The sequence below is a fragment of the Cariama cristata genome, unplaced genomic scaffold (genome assembly GCF_000690535.1).
Source record: "Cariama cristata isolate BGI_N322 unplaced genomic scaffold, ASM69053v1 scaffold14324, whole genome shotgun sequence".
Classification (NCBI taxonomy): Eukaryota; Metazoa; Chordata; class Aves; order Cariamiformes; family Cariamidae; genus Cariama; species Cariama cristata.
This window is the reverse complement of record NW_009612426.1, coordinates 930-16,561: the sequence shown is the minus strand read 5'-3', so window position 1 is coordinate 16,561 and position 15,632 is coordinate 930. Positions and strand designations below refer to the sequence as shown.

Genomic DNA, 15,632 nt, shown 5'->3' with positions numbered 1-15,632 from the left:
GGTCCAGCCCCCGGCGGGGGTCCAGCCCCAGGCCGTGGTGGGGCGGCCGCTGTCCCCCTCAGCTGGGCCACCCCGCAGAGGGGAGGACGATGGGCCTGTGCCGCAGCAGTTCAGGGCATGAGGCCACTTTCAAGGCACAGCTGTGGTCTGGCCACCCCCACCACCAGATGCCGTTGACCCCAGTTCTGATGCAGCTTTCAAACTCTGGCAGTTCCACAGCGTCCAGTGCAGCAGGACCAGCTGAAGCCAGGGCAACCTTTGGCCTTCCTCTGTTCCACCAGCTTCCCAGAGCACGTGAGACCTGCTGGGTTTTGCCACCTCCGGAGGCTACATGCAGCCCCTCCTTGGGAAAAGCAGCAGGTCTGAGTCGGGGAAAAAAATAGATTTAAATTGTCTGCAAAACATATTCCTGCTTTGAGATGCTGTAGGGAGTTTTTTTTTGAAGAGCAAACGGGCTCTGACCCCTCCCGGGCATGTCAAGATCCTGAGAAGTGCTGTGTCCTGTCTGCCAGTGGTGCGGACACAGCTGCCTTCCCCTGCCTGCTCCTGCTGCCCCTCGGACAGGTGTGTCCTTGGAGCTCCGGGTGCTGCATCACCAGGCGAGTCCTGGATGGGATTCCCCAAACTCCAGGCACTGCTGTAGCTCTGGCTTGATGCCACGGATGTGAAGATAGCTCTGTTCCCTGCCACTCAAGTCCACATAGCGGATGAGGTCGTGCCACAGGGCGGGTACTGACGTTCAGATCCTGCGCTGCTCCTGCCAGCACTGGGCAGGAGCCCCTGGGGACAGGAGCACTCACTGAGCTCCCCTTGCCCTCCCCAGGCACCCCATCTGGGCTGGCATTTTCCCATCCAGGGAGGGAGCTGAGCAGGGATGCAGGCCCTCTTGGGCTAAGGCAAGAGGTGTCTGGAGCAGAGGACACATCCATTTGCCATAAGAAGCCCCAGGGGGAGCGGCGGGTTTGTCTCTGCCATGAGTGGGGAAGAAGAGCCCCGGTCAGGCCCAGGGTAAGCTGACGCCAGAGCTCGGGGCCACTGCCCTGCAGGCTGCCCCATCTCCTCGGCCAGGCAGTGGGGTCTCTTCCCCTGGTTTCTCTTCCTGGGCTGGTGGCAGTGAGCCCCTTTTCCCTCTTAGGCGGGTGCAACAGTGCCACCATAGCAGAGGTCCCTGGCAGGGGGGAACCAAGGCACCCAGATGCCATTGTTGCTGACAGTGCTGGCCCCTCTGTCCCCACAGGAGAGCATTGATCTGACCTGCGAGGACACGAGCACAGACCCGGTGCCATGGAGCAGCCTCACCATCATTGACTTGACAGAGGACACATGCAGCCCTCCCCACACCACCAGCTGGGCTGACCAGGGCCCCGAGCAGGCATCTGCTGCCCCAGCAGCACACATGTCCCATCCCCGGCTCTGCTCCACCACAACACAAGAAACGGAGGCAATGGCAGGGCCGAGCCCTGCAGCACCCTGGCACAGCACTCCTGTGGAGCCCTGTGCCACCACGGACACAGCAGAAAGAGCAGAGAACTGGAGTGGCTTCTCTCCTGCCTCCAGCTGCCATGGCTCCTCCTGCAGCCCAGAGCAGAACTGCAGCACTACCACTTTTAACAGTGACTTGGGCTCCCTGGCTAGCATGCAGCTGGACTCAGACCTGCTGTCCCTGTCCCCCTCCAGCCTGGACAGCAGCAGCAGCTGGAGAGCCAGTGGCCCAGAAGAAGAGGCTCCCCACCTCTGCCAGCAAAGGGAGCTCCCCCCAAGGCTGAGCCCTGGCCCAGCCATCCCCACAACCCCAGGAAAGGCCCAAGGGCCTTTGCTGGAAACAGGTGACTTACCGCCGCATGAAGCAAGCCAGCAAGTGACCCCAGCCAGGTCCAAGGCTGCCAGCAAGGCCTGGCTGAACAAACTGCACTATTTCAGGAGAAGCGGAGTCCAGCACCTCTTCCTCCAAGGCGTAGCACCCAGCAGGGAAACACAGCAGGTAAATGGGGTTCAGAGCAGCCACTGCCAAGCCCAACTGGAGCCTGCTCGGAGCAGCCCCTGCAGTAGAGGATGGAACAGGGGCAGCCCCTGCTCCCCTTCCCCTTTTGGGGGAAGCTTTGCCAGGCAGTTGGGATCTCTGGTTATTGCGGTTCCCTTCACAGTGGGCCCCACATCACAGCAGGATTTCTCTGTGTCGGTGGGAGCCAGCTTTCACCCATTGCCTTGCCTTGTATACAGCGGAAACCCGAGCCCATCCCCAGTGGGAAGCTGAGCATGGTGCACACCACCATGGAGGAGAACTTCCTGGAGGGCACCTTGCATTTCCTGAGCGAGTTCGTCTCTTGCCGGCACTGTCCCCCCAAAGAAATCATATCCCACCTGATCAGACAGATCCTGTTGAATCCCCACCAAGGGGAGATCCTGAAGGACACCTACATGCTGCTGATGAAGATTCAAATGTACGTGTTCCCTTTGCCACGGTGCCCTGGGGCTGGCTAGGTGCTCCCAGAAGCCTGCCCAGCATAAAAATTACTCTCCATGGTCCTCACCCACAGAACAGGGAATGATTTCCCCTATAACCCAGGATGATTCTCCTGCCCCTGCCTCCTGTTATCAGCACAGGCACACCCAGGGCTGTCTGAGGGTGGGTCAGGGACAGCCTGCGACACCAGGAAGCCCCCTAGGACAGAGGAGTGTGTTTGCCTTGCTCCTGAAGTGCAGATCTCATTCTTCACTGCTGTGACATGGCAGAAACACCTTCCCTGGGCTGCAGTAGGGGCCACGGGCTGGAGGTGGCTGGAGCGGTTCCCTTGCTGCCCTCAGGGTTCCTGCAGAGAGGCATAATGTTTTGTGACGCCATGGGTCCAGGAGTCCTAGGCCTCTCCATGGAGTACAGCCCCAGTCAGGTGCTTCGAAAACAAATGACATGGTCAGGGGAGGAGCAAGGGAGAGGGTGAAGCTGTAGAGAAGGCAGCAGGGCAGGTCCCTGAGCAAGTGGGGCTGGGACGGGGTGGGGAAGGGCCAGGGGCTGCCATGCCTCCAGGCAGACGGTCAGGCAGTTCAGCACAAATGGACAGTGCTGTCCTTGCAGGCTCCATCCAGCCAACGCTGCCACAGTGGGATGGGACTGGACGCTGCTGAAATACATCATGGAGGACCAGGTACTTGGCACCGCCTGTGTCACATAGGGCAGGGATCATCCAGTACATAGTGTCGGAGGATAAGCGTTGCCCCAGGGCCTTACATGGCCATGCTCTGCTGCAGAATGGGCCAGTCCAACATGCAGTTTTATTGCAGCCACTGAGGGCAGCAAGTGCCAGTTGTGCATTCCACATTTATCCACAGTGCTCCCTAACCTGCTGCACAGCTGTAGGCAGGTTGTCTCTGAAGAAGGCACAGCTACAGATAAAGCCTCTGTGGGTCACAGCCCTAGTGCAATGGTAGAACCAGTCCAGCAATGCCCCTAGGGCAGTGCCTGAGCCAGACAGCCCCTCCTGGAGCTACTCCTCAGTCATATACATCAGCCCATCCCCAAGACAGCCAAATTCCCTGGTGCTCTTTGCGCAGGCTCATACTATCTCCATGTGCCCTCAGGAGAAGCCCCCCGGCCGGCTCCTCTTCCTGCAGTACGTGGTGCAGACCCTGGAGGATGACTTCCAGCAGAACCTGAGGTTGCGCCTACTGCAGAAGTCAATTGCCAAGAAAGTGCTTTCGTGTGACATGTGCTTCAACAATGTCAAGTAAGGGACACCTCCTCATCCCCTGTTCTCTAGCGAGACGCTGAGAGGCAAGGGGTCAGGGAACACTTGTCGAGACTCCAGGTCAGACTTTCAGACTCCAGGAAACAAGCTTGGGAGACAGAGGGAAGTGTAGGGCCCAAGTGTAAAGAACAGGAGCAGGATTAGAAATGCAAACCAGCAGAGATGATGCAAGGCATTTCCAGCTGCAACCTAGCGGGCTTTTCCCAGGAATGAGGTCAAATTTGCATTGCTCAGGACAGGACTGAGGAGGCAGTCCTGTTGACAAGCGTATAAATCTGCTGCTCAACAGAGCTACTCCCTAACTTTTCCAAGCAGGTGGGACATATTCTTCATCCTTGGGGTCCTTCCTCAAGCTCCAAGTGGATCTAGAGGTCAGAACACAGAAAAACCAGGCCTGTCCCCACTAAAGTTCCTGTTTCTGTCCCAGGGAGGTGGTCGAATGGTTGGTGGCAGCTGTTACAGGAGTCGGGTTTGTCCAGCCCCGGGAGCAGCTGCAAGAAACATCCTCTTCAGCAGAAGCAAGGGCCGAACACAGCTCATCTGCACCATGGCTGGCCAGCACTGACCAGGCAGAGGTGGCTCCACCAGCTTTCTTTGCCCAGAAGTAAGCCCCAGAAGTCCTGACTCCCTGTTGGCATTATCATGGGGCCAAAGTCAGGAAGAAGCCAGAGACTCTCCCTATCAGGTCAGAGAAGCCAGGCTGTACCTATGCCCAGTTTTGCTGGTTCTCCTTTGGGGAAGACATAGACTTGGTGAGCAAGAGACTTCCTCACCTGGTAGGAAACTGGCTCAGTAAGCGTCCTTCTCTTGCACGTAGCGTAAGGCTGGAGCTTTTGGCCCACAAATTAGGCTGCCCCGTACTGCCCCACCAACACTCAGTACAGTCCCTGAAACCTCCTGAGAGCCCATCTGGGGATTAGCTCTGTTTCCAAGACCATCAGATTCAAAAGCTACCAAGAGGTACCAAACCTAGCCTGCTACGTTCCCCTGTATCCCTCACTGCAAGGCACAAGGCTGAATGAAGTGCCATCCCCACTGTTTTACTTTGCAAGCCAAGGTGTAGCGTCTCCTGCTGTTGACTGTGTCTCTAACCTAGGGTGATGCTCCTGCTCCAGCGGATGTTGTCCATTGCAGTGGAAGTGGACAAATCTCCCAACTGCAGCTCCTGTAAGATCGCAGATGTGATATTCCCGTTTATACTGAATATTCCCCTGAGGAGCCAAAGGTGAGACAAACATGCAAGGCAGTATCTGCCTGTGTGAGCAATGGTGTTATTCCCAATTTACATCCAAGTCTGGATGCATAAAGTACCATAGGGTATAGAAAGACAAGCTCATTTATGAGCCAGCCAGCAAAAGCACGGCTCTGTCTCCCATGGAGATACAACATCACTAGCTGAACGCATCTACCCAGCTGGTGTGTTGCTGAGAACAGTTGATTCTCCCAGTTGTTAAAGTTGCAAGACCTTAAAACTGTGAAAAGGGTCTGAAAAGCAGCACTCTGCATCAGCACAGTGAAGTACTGGCAAACATATGACTGATTCCCAGAGGCACCTGGGTATCTCATCAGAAATATGTTGCAGTTCCTACAGCTTTGCCTTGACATCCTTTTGTTTGGTTCTCTACTGCATGCAGTATCTGAAGCCAAAGCACAAGGGCCTGAGTGGCTCTAATGTAGAGGCGAGACCACTAGACCCCCATTCAAACCCATGTTTGCAAGCCCCAGCAGGCAGCCTGTTCAGACCCTTTTAGCAGAACTCTCTCTGAGTGCACACCACAGCTAATCAAGCCAAACTGACTTTAACCAAGCTATCACTCCTCCCAGGATAGATATCCTAGATCTGGCTGGCCGGTGACCCCACTTCACACTTGCTTGGCTGGGCTTCCCGGGCTTGGGTAACTTCCACACAGGCTGCTGGGCAGGGTGAAGTGAAGCAGCTAAGCTTGCTTCACAGACCGTACCGACCTCGAGTTGCCATAGGTCAGACCTAAGGACGTAAACATGTCCATGGCCAAGCTGCGTAACGGAGGTGTCTCTATCCCATCTGGTGGTTTTCCTTCCACGCACTGCTGGGCAGCCCCGGCAGTCACCCCACATCTGCACCAGATCAGCACCGGCAAGACACCAGGAACATGCTGGAGCAGTTGTCCCTGGTCAGGCTGTGCTGTATCCTGCAAAGTAAATCCCTTTTGTCTCCAGGGAAGCTTTCTTAAACACCATGCAGAGCCAGCTCCTGCGCTGCAAACTGCTGGAGCTGTTGTTCCAGCATAGTTGTGATGTGCCCACGACCTTGCCGTTGTCTCTGGCCAAGATCCTGTATTTCCTGAGCCACTCCTCTGTGCTGCTGCAATACCAGGTATCCAGTCCAACTTCTCCTTTGTCTTGTTTTCTCCTGGTAAAACCTCCTCTAATAACCAAATACTGTCTCCTGTCGTAGGATGGAACAACAGCATGGCAAGGATGGGATGAGATGCTGCAGTACTTGAGTTTGCTGCTGCTGAGTTACCAAAATGTAATACTAGGTAAGCAGCCTGTTCTGGCCTTAATAAACACGATCCCTTCAAGAGGCCAAAGTACCCTTGCTCCTCTCTTCTCATCACTCTTGAACTCACGGCCGCCAAGTCTTAGAAAGATAATGTGCCTTAGTCCATGCTAGTAACTATTCCCAGCAGTCAGAGCAAAAAAATGATGTTGCATCAAGCGGAGGACCCAACTTGCTTTGCCAAGTTTAGCCCCTAAGAAATAGCCTACATCCTAAAGGATCAATCCCAGCACTGAGAAGTACACAAGGAGGTGCTTTGTACCCACTATTGTCTAAGTTGCACACACAGTGGGTGAAAGAATAGGGTGGTTTAGGAGGAAAAACAGAAGGCAAAGGGATAGTAAAGCCAGGACACACTCAGCACTTATTAGACTGGGCAGGGAGCACCACCCACAGTAGCCATGGAAAGAACTGCATTTCTGATGCCAGGGGAGTGGCACATGCCCAACACGATCCCTAAAACTCCTTAAAGTCATTTTACCAGAAAATTCCTAAAGTCTCTTCCCAACTTCAGCTGCTTTAGCCCAGGGTTAAGGCTTTCATGGAGGAATGCAGAAGAACCCACCATCACATGTGCATAGAGCCTTATTCTCCCCAAAGCCCTTGAGAATCATTGTTGTTAAGCTCTTTGGAGACTCCTTTGCAAGTGGACAGCTGTCCAGTCTGCCACTAGCACAGGAGAAAAGGACACTACAAACCCTGCCCCTTCCCCATTTCTTGGGCTCTCCACATGGAGACTGAGCTCCAGGAGGGGACAGTTCCTTCTTACACCAGGCTAGTCTTGTACAGAAGCATCAAGGGTAATCATGAGAGGATCAGCACCGTTCCCAACTGCTCCTCACCACAGCGCCAGTGCTGCCTGCGGTACACTGCGACCTATCCCTGAACAGGTCAGGCAGCCCGTTGTGTGTTGCCTCTGCCCACCAGCGTTTCCTCTTGCAGAGCACTTGCGGAGTTCACTCAACGACCGGATGGACTTGATCATTCAGAAAGCCAAGCCCAAGCTCCAGGATGGCGATGACATCAGCCATCTGGACATTCAACTGAAGATAGAGGACTTCATCAGCCGAATGCAGGAGGTCCTGGGGCAGCCTTTTCCCTTGCAGATCATGGAGAAATTGTGCATGCTTCGGGAGTTGTTCCTCATTGTCACTGCTACCTGATGGAGACAACCACTGCGGCAGAGGGCACAAACAGCTTCATGTTTCCTCTGTAAAACCCCATCAAAACCCCCATCTCATGCTGCAGTCTCAAGTATTGTACATCATGTGGGTTTATTTATACATTTCTTTGGAAAAATATCTGTTTACATCATCTCAGAATCTCATCTCAAACTTGCCTCATCCTACAGTTTTACTAGGCACTTTGTACACTTTTAAAAAATAAATTATTTTTATATTTGCTGAGACTCTTCCATCTTGGTGCCAGCCCTGCCCAAAGGAAGGGCAGAGTTCTGTCATCTGTGCCTTGGGATAGCATTAGAGTAACACAGCCATAAACTGACAGCAGTTTGCACAGCAAGCAAAATGCCAAAATACCTATTCAATATTTAGGAAAATACAATAATCTTTTTTAAAAAAAACCAAAGAGGTACGGGGTGCAGTGAGAACATTCACAGTGCAAAGATCCCCAAGCCAAGCTGGTCAGTCCTCAGGAAAGGAACATTTCTGCTCCAAATAAATCTACATGACTTTGCACAAGGTGATTAGCATATCAAGAGGGAGGGCTGGACAGCAGCATGAGCTGAAAAGGCTGCACCTCTTCCAGAATGCACTGAAGTGTCCGCAGTGCAGAGAAGCATGTGTGTTAGGATGAATATTGAATTCAAATCCACTACCATCAACTCAAACCACAGCTGAGGTCAGAGAGCCATTAGGCATTTCTATAGAAGGCCTCCTCAGACAGTTCACAAGCAACAGAGGTTGGGAGTGGGAGAACAAACCTTCTTGTAGCTGCCCATCACCCCTTTATCTGCCCCTGTGGTAGGGGTCCTAATATACCCCTTGGCAGAGTCCTAATGAGGAGACCAGAGCCTAGGAGCATCGAGCAGCAGTCACAGCTGGGAATGCACTAGTCCTGATGACACTGCTGCACACACTGAAGACCTGGTGCTTACTACACAGCCAGGGCCTCATCCAGAACCCTGGCTTTGTTTAGCCCAGAACTGTTTGGGAAGGGTCTGACCTGGGTCTCACAGGTTTGCTGCTTGTTCTTTAGGAAGCCTCTTTCCAACTGCCATATGTAGAAGAAACCACTCATTCACATGACACTGCCCCTCTAACCCAGGGATAAGCGAAGAAGTCTGTTTTGGGAGTAGTAGCCAGCAGCATTCCCAACAGTGCAAATTCCAAGTGCTGCCTGCCCTAGAAAAGCTGCTCTTCCTGCGTGGCATGCTCATTCAGGTGTATTTTCCATTAGGTCCTTTTAACTGGATTAGACTTCTACCACTAGACTAGAAAAGAAGCTGCATTCCAGCAAGAAGTCCATAGTTATGGATGTTATTTTCTGATATGTTGGCCATATCCCCAAGAATGATGTTGGAGTAAAATACAGAAAGCAGAATGACAATTACACCAACAGGCCACACTTTAACCTCAGCCTTTCCAAACTAAACTATGAGATTAGCCTGTGTAACCAAGATCTGCAGCAGCAGCCTGTACCAGAGCACCTGGGTGCTGCAGGGTCTATTTCATCACTTTTAGTTCTGCTAACACTCCAGGAGCACAGGAAACACCAGCGTTCAGCTCAGACATCCCCAGCCTAGAACTGTGTGCTCTATAAGCAGTACTGTGGCATCTACAAATGCTACAACAGCACTCAAGCCAAAACTTTTCCAAGGCAGGCAAAGCAGGGACGGCCACCGCACTGGGAGCTGGGCACCTCTAGGCAAATACCAGCCTGGCTCCCACACCTGTGCCCATCCCCACAGTACAGGTGCAAACACAGCACACAAGCTACAAGAGAAGCAATCTCAGGAACATGAAGAATCACTATTTGAATAGCTCAAGAAACACAAAGATTTCATGTTTAGTTTCATCTGCACAAGCCCTAAGACAGGACTAAGTCTGGCTTTAAACCTTGTCTCCCTATCAAAAAGGAGTTTTACAGAGCAAACATTTTACCCCAGTGCAAGTGCTGACAGCGCCTTATTAGGCAGAACCTTGACCCCCCACTCACTGGACAGACCATTTCTTCCACAGATGTTCTGCCAGCACTAACACACACCAAGAACCTCCATTCACAAGGATTTTATTTTCTCATAACAAACAAAATCATATGCATTAGACATGAATATAGACAACAAATAAATTAATGCCAAATAAGAGACTGATTGCCAAGGTGCAAATGAGTGGTGACAGTGAAAACTGCTTGGTTGGGTGGGAGACTTTCAACACAACACATCACTGGCAGTGCTGTTGAAGCTTGAGAGGAAGCAGAGCCACAAAACGTGCTTCTTCAGAGGGGGCAGCAGCTAGCCAAGTGAGCCAACCCTGCCTCATGCTCTAGGAGAAATGTTTGGTTTAAGAAGGCAGAAACCCCGGAGCTCAATGGTTACCAGCTGTTAAGTAACCTCTGTATAATGTCCTGGCAACAGAAAAGCTTCCAGTACCAGATGCAAGGCTGCTGCTGCCACCTCACCACCACAGAAAGCCTGCTGCTGGCTGAGGGAGCTCTGCAACACAATCATGAGCGCAAGAGAGAAGAGACCGGTGTGCCACAGGACAGGTGAAGATTACAGAGCAATGCTGCCTATAATGCTTAAGGGATTAGAAGGTAGCCAGGAGTTCCTTCCACTTTCCATGAAAGCAAGTGTTAGCTGTTCCCAGTAAATGGTTCTGACTAGGCCAAAAGTTACATATAGCTGTGTCATAGCAGGGAGGAACCTTTAGCCTTGGTCTTCCCCGAGTCCTTCCCCAGCCCTGCAAAACGCATTTAATGCTGATAGAAAAAACCCTATTTGAGAAGTGCCCTTGGTATCTTACACACTTCTACATAATTCATACAAGATGCTAGGAAAAAACCAAATCGAGCAGCACCCAGAGTGCCAGAATATCTGTAAGTCTGTTGTCTAGAAGAAGGCAGGACAGCGTTGTTTCCAGAAGAGTGGGATTACTTGGTTCAAGCCACACCAGCTCTGGTCATTTCCACCAACCTGAAGAGTTGGAAGAGAAGCTATTCTTCCTCGCCACTGCCAAGCCCCATTAGATCCTGCTCCCTGCCTTTCTAATAAGAGCATCTTAGAATGATCACTGCTCCAACTTTTCCTTTAAAGAGTCCAAGAACAAAGAAGTACTAGGTGTTGAACTATAAGGTCACACTGGATAGTAAGATTGTGCCACATTTAAAACTGACCCACCACTTTACCAGAGCAACTTCCTTCTGGCATTTAATGGTCCAGATTTTAGTACCTGCTTGTCTTCATCATTTTCTGCTGGTGTTCTGTATACGCCAGACAGAACCACGGTCCTCCTGAGGGTACTTCAGCACTGAGCAGGACAAGACACTCAGACTACAGGTAGACAAGCCAGCCTGCTTGCACACTACATGCAGTCCTCTCCCACAAAACACAGTTCAAGGTTTTACTGTGGTGTAGTGTAGCAGGAAGCACATCTCGTGCAGCCTAGCAGACCGAACTGGTGCAATACAGCAGACAGGATGGTTTACATTGGTTTAGTACGAGCGCAGGAGTTTTTCCAAGACTGGCTTTAGGAGGAGTCACAACTGTTTCCTTTTCTGAGATGAAGAGCTGGAAGGGAGACTTTCCTATTTTACTGCAGCAAAACGGGACAGGGAAGCAGAGCCTAAGACACCCTTGTAGCCTGCTAAAGACACCAGAACCATTTTTCCTAGAAGCCAGTGGGAGTGAGCACGTTCAGATCCCGAGGTTTGATATTATGGGAACGTGGAGATTGTTTCCTCCCTTCTGTGACTGGAATGTCCATTTTGGGTGGCTTGAAGGTGACTGGATCCTCTGACATCCTAGTAGCCTGAGCACGCATCAGCTCCATTGGGGATGGCTTCTGGGCACCCTTATAGGATTGGATGGTAAATCCTCCTGATAAAAAAAAAATCACAGCAAGTAAGAGCTAGGAAACTAGCCAAGTCCTTTTTCCACTGCTGCCAGGAGTGAGCGGTGTCACTGATGTCCAACACTGCAGAAAGCCTGTGCAAGACCAGCAGCTTCATGTCATCTAAAGCCTACTCCACATCAGTGGCCACAAGATGACAGTTCTCCCCTAGCTCTTGCAGAGCAGGAGATTTTAGAGGACATACCTGGATCATTGGTGGATTTCTGGATGGCTTTGGGTCCAAAAAAGCTCCATCTTTCAGATGGCAGTTTGTCCCCACCAGCTTCCATGGCAAAGTCTGGGCCAGTGATAGAAGCAGAGGATCCCCGACTAAACCAACCTCTAGGGAAAAAAAAAAATCATTGAGATGTATAAAACACAAGAATAAATACTTCAAGTGGCCTTACTGTGCCAGGAACTTTACATGTAGTTATCAGGGGCAGTTTAAACTATCTTAATAGGTTTGTTACCACCCAGGATGAAGATATGTAAGCTCAAATTCCACAAGCTTTCAACATTTGGATCTATCCAACACAAATCCACAGGAGGCTGTGAATTTCACCCCTTAGACAGTCCCACAGTGGATAAGAAGGTTATTTGTAGCAGCTCCCACCTCAGCAGCTTGTAGAAAATCAAAGGAGGCAGTGCTCTGCGAAGAACAGAGTACCTGTTTTTATGCTTTGGAGAGGAGTGGGGAGTGCTGCTTGGAGTGGACTGAGCAGAAGAAGTCTGTTTGTCATCTTTTGTCATCTCTCCACTCTGCATTTTTAGCTTCTGTTAGGAGAGGCAAGAGAAACGCAGAAGCAACAGAAAAATACAAGACATAAGGAACAGTCAGTTTTATTGTCAAAACTGGACAATTGTTTATATCACAGGTGATAAAGGATTTAAGTGTCACTTCACCTAAAGCTACAGCCACTATTACAATACTTGCATACAGCCCTTAAGCTTCTTTCCACATCAGATACAAGCATTTTGGAAGTCACTATGCTCAAGACACATCCTCCAGACTAGAGGAAGTAAAATAACATCTACAGCTCACTCTGCAATTCAGAATCACTACCCAACAGTAATGCACTGCTGCAATACCAGCATTCATATGGAGGTTGCAGATGTAGCAGAGCCAGCTTACACATCAGTTCAGCTACCTGGTAACAAGTCTAAATGCCAGAGCAGCCATTTGTCTGCAGCACTCTTCAGAGCGACAAAGTTTTCAGTCCCACAAGTTCTCTAATGAGCTCATACAGAAGGTACAAGGTCTAGGAGTACTAGACCCTAAGAAGTAATCCATATACAACAGGATGGAAACATTGCTCTAGAAGACTGAGATGAACTGCATTTGAAGAGTACACCTGGTCACAGAATAAACAGGAACTGGGTGTATGTGAACCAGGTTATTCCAAGTCAGACAGTACAAACTGAACTTTGAAGAAGTCATGTGAAGGGCAGTTACAGTTCAAACACCAGCTACGCAGGCACCTTCTCAGAATGTTTCCTGTGGCTATCCAAGCCACATTAATGCAGTTCCTCAACACTGTTATTGAAACTTTGACCTTGTGGGAGTACACTTGGAGAGTTCACTAAACTCCAACTGCAAGAATACTTCGAGTAACTGAGCTCATCAGAAACATGCTAGTTCAAGACCTTAGTCTTTACTTCCAGCAAGAGGAAAGCCCAATTTCATCCGCTAACTTCCACATCAGAAATGCATGGTTTACATGTTCTCTTGGGACAATTACAACAGTCAACTGCAGGGCACCATTCAAAGGTACAGCAAGAAACTAGATTGTGTAGACAAGTCCCCACTTGGAAAGACAACTGTGACAGTATGACATGACTGTGGAATATGATAGATATCAGAAAAAAGTTTATTTCAAAACTATAAAGGCTAACAGTAACTTTAAAATATAAGTGGGTAACCTTTTTTACACAAGGAGCTAAAAGCCTTCAGAGTAAGCAGTTTAAGGAGAATCCTAGCAACATGCTCCACAAGTGACATCACCAGTTCAGCATTAAGCTAGTACACAACCTACATGTAGAAAGCAAATGCAAAACAAGCCTTACGTGGACTGCCTCAGCCACTCTGTGATACTTGGTCTCCTCAGTAGTGAGGCCTTTGTGGGGAGTGTAGCCAGCATCTCTCAGCCCTGCCTGCTGCTCAAAGCGCTGAATGCTCTCCTGAGTCTGTTCTGGAATGGACAAGAGCACATATTCATACAGAAACGCCATCACAAGCAGTTCTAGCAAATAAAAGCAACTTAAGCAACTGAAGGTAAGACCCTTTTTTCATCATTCATACCTACATGTTGTGATGAGTTGACAGAGGCAGTAAGATTAAGCTAATGAGATATTCTGACTTGAAAACTGAGTCATAGGGCTAAGTCAGATGAACAGTGATTTGTCCCAAACCACCAGATGTATTACAAATGCAACACCTGTAATCAAAAGCATCTCACCCAAGAAGCTGCATCGCTCCTAATTACAACTTCCTAAATTTAAAAGACTCCAATAAGCTGGACATTTTAAGTAGCCCTCTAGATTCAAGGGCATTTTTTTGGCCAACAAAAAAAATTAAGTCTTCTGAAAGACTGCCCACACTAGCTAATCTGAGAATCCTAGCCTTGGAGAACAGGTGCTAAAGAGTCCCAGTGATTCTAGATTAGGTAAAATAAGCTATTTCAGCCAAATACAGAGCCAGAATCTAATACACTGATATCAACTTCAGATCTGAAAAGTATAAGCACTTTCCCCCCACACCACCACTACCAGGATAAGATGTTCATTCCCCAGTGGAACTAAGGAAAAAGTCAAAAGGAATTAGAGCACAGAAAGATTACTGGAAAAGTTCAGTGTCTTCTTTTAAAGAGATAACACTTCCCATGTTAATGTTAAAAATTATTTGCAGGGATACTGCACTGTATATATGAGAAATCTAGAGGATCTTTGTTTATTTCCAACTTGTGCCTGAATGTTCTTCCTGGGAGGTGTAGGCTGGGGGTCCTGACTTCTTACTGAAGATTTTTAGACCATCATGGTTTTAACTAGATTAGCATTTTATCATTAGACTAGAACAGGAGCTGCTTTCCAGAAGAAAGTCCATACTCCTGGATGTTATTTTCCAATGTGCTGGCCATTTTTGAGCCAAGACTGAAATAAGTGCAAACGTATAGCTATTCCAAAATGCTGGTCTGAAAATCTAGAAGTCTTTAGAAGCACTGCTTGGAGGAAAAGATGAAGCCCAGATCCCAGCTGCTAAAAGAATAGGCAGGAGGGACAGATTAACACTTGAATAATTCCTCTTGTTGCAAACGGGCATGTCTCCTCTGCAAACATAACTGACCCAATCTGATTTTAAAGCATCCCGATTTATGAGGTTTGGTTTTTTTTAAAATAAGAGTTACTGTTAGCAAGACAGCTGCTGTTGCTGTTAACTAACATAAATGCCAGCAAGTGCTCCATTAGCACTTTATGTTAGCTCTCTGGTTAATTTTAGAGCTTTACCTGTCATTCAGAAACAGCAAGTTAATAAGCAAACAGAGTAGCAGCAGCAGCCGCCTCTGCACTCCAGCAACAAGGTGGCATGGACTGCAGTGTCCTATCAGCAGATACTGTGCCCTGCACTCCTCCCTCATTACCCACCTCAGCACCTAGAAACACAAAGGCAGTAAGTGTGGCCTATTCCCTAGTCCATTGCTTCCTTCCAGAAGCATCCTCCAAGAAAACTCATACAGCTCAAGAGCAGAGTCGGTCTGAACCCACAAGCTGTCCAGGAACTCTGGTAGTTACCTTGAGGCATTACCAAGCCAAATCAAGCTTGTGTGCCCACACCCGATTAGCCACCACATTAGAAGTGAGAATTCTTACTTGTAATGAGAGAGTTCATGATGATATGAGTGGCCTTGGCCTTCACCACAGGTACCTTGTTCACACTTTCGGTGGACGATGAAGGAGTTATGACAGGTGCATTCATGCTAGCATCCCCGTCCTCAATCTGTGGGAAGAAGTAGGGTACAGTTTAATGTGAGAAAGTATCTCAGCACCTTGCCAGGACACATCTCTAACTACTTAAATGAGACACAAGGCCAAGCTGCTCTAGCAACTAGCCTTCATCCCATGGAAGAAACCCACATGCTGTTCTCACTAGAGCCCAGGAATGTTTAGAGCTTGAATCTTAGTTCTTAGCAATGAAGAAGCAACTTGCATCCAACATTTGAAAAACTACTGGGCTCAGAGCCAACAAGTTGTTACTCTAGGTACAAAAAGGTCAACAGGAAAGAA

General features: G+C 49.4%; 2 protein-coding genes across 2 annotated transcripts; one reads left to right on the top strand and one right to left on the bottom strand.

The window, feature by feature from the left end:
- Window positions 1–1,636: 1,636 nt before the first annotated feature.
- SIMC1 (SUMO-interacting motifs containing 1) lies at window positions 1,637–7,448 on the top strand. Its single transcript, XM_009698630.1, has 9 exons — window positions 1,637–1,981; window positions 2,221–2,441; window positions 3,074–3,143; window positions 3,550–3,722; window positions 4,171–4,347; window positions 4,840–4,968; window positions 5,943–6,099; window positions 6,181–6,265; window positions 7,228–7,448. The coding sequence occupies exons 1-9, from the start codon at window positions 1,637–1,639 to the stop codon at window positions 7,446–7,448; spliced, it is 1,578 nt and encodes a 525-aa protein (XP_009696932.1).
- A 3,453-nt stretch (window positions 7,449–10,901) lies between these two features.
- KIAA1191 (KIAA1191 ortholog) lies at window positions 10,902–15,339 on the bottom strand. Its single transcript, XM_009698629.1, has 5 exons — window positions 15,219–15,339; window positions 13,419–13,543; window positions 12,022–12,128; window positions 11,560–11,696; window positions 10,902–11,341 (listed from the first exon to the last, which is right to left on the bottom strand). Exons 1-5 carry the CDS (start codon window positions 15,322–15,324, stop codon window positions 11,133–11,135), a joined length of 684 nt encoding a protein of 227 aa, XP_009696931.1. The 5' UTR covers window positions 15,325–15,339; the 3' UTR covers window positions 10,902–11,132.
- Between the last annotated feature and the right edge of the window lie 293 nt (window positions 15,340–15,632).

Bases quoted from the DNA above. Each gene is read 5' to 3' on its own strand.
- SIMC1 (XM_009698630.1), top strand. From the start codon at position 1,637: ATGCAGCTGGACTCAGACCTGCTGTCCCTGTCCCCCTCCAGCCTGGAC. The intron at 3,144-3,549 runs GTACTTGGCACC...CTCTTTGCGCAG, and splicing joins AATACATCATGGAGGACCAG to GCTCATACTATCTCCATGTG. The intron at 4,969-5,942 runs GTGAGACAAACA...TTTTGTCTCCAG, and splicing joins ATTCCCCTGAGGAGCCAAAG to GGAAGCTTTCTTAAACACCA.
- KIAA1191 (XM_009698629.1), bottom strand. From the start codon at position 15,324: ATGAATGCACCTGTCATAACTCCTTCATCGTCCACCGAAAGTGTGAAC. The intron at 13,544-15,218 runs GTAAGAATTCTC...TGTCCATTCCAG, and splicing joins CATGAACTCTCTCATTACAA to AACAGACTCAGGAGAGCATT. The intron at 11,697-12,021 runs GTACTCTGTTCT...TTTTTTCCCTAG, and splicing joins TCTCCAAAGCATAAAAACAG to AGGTTGGTTTAGTCGGGGAT.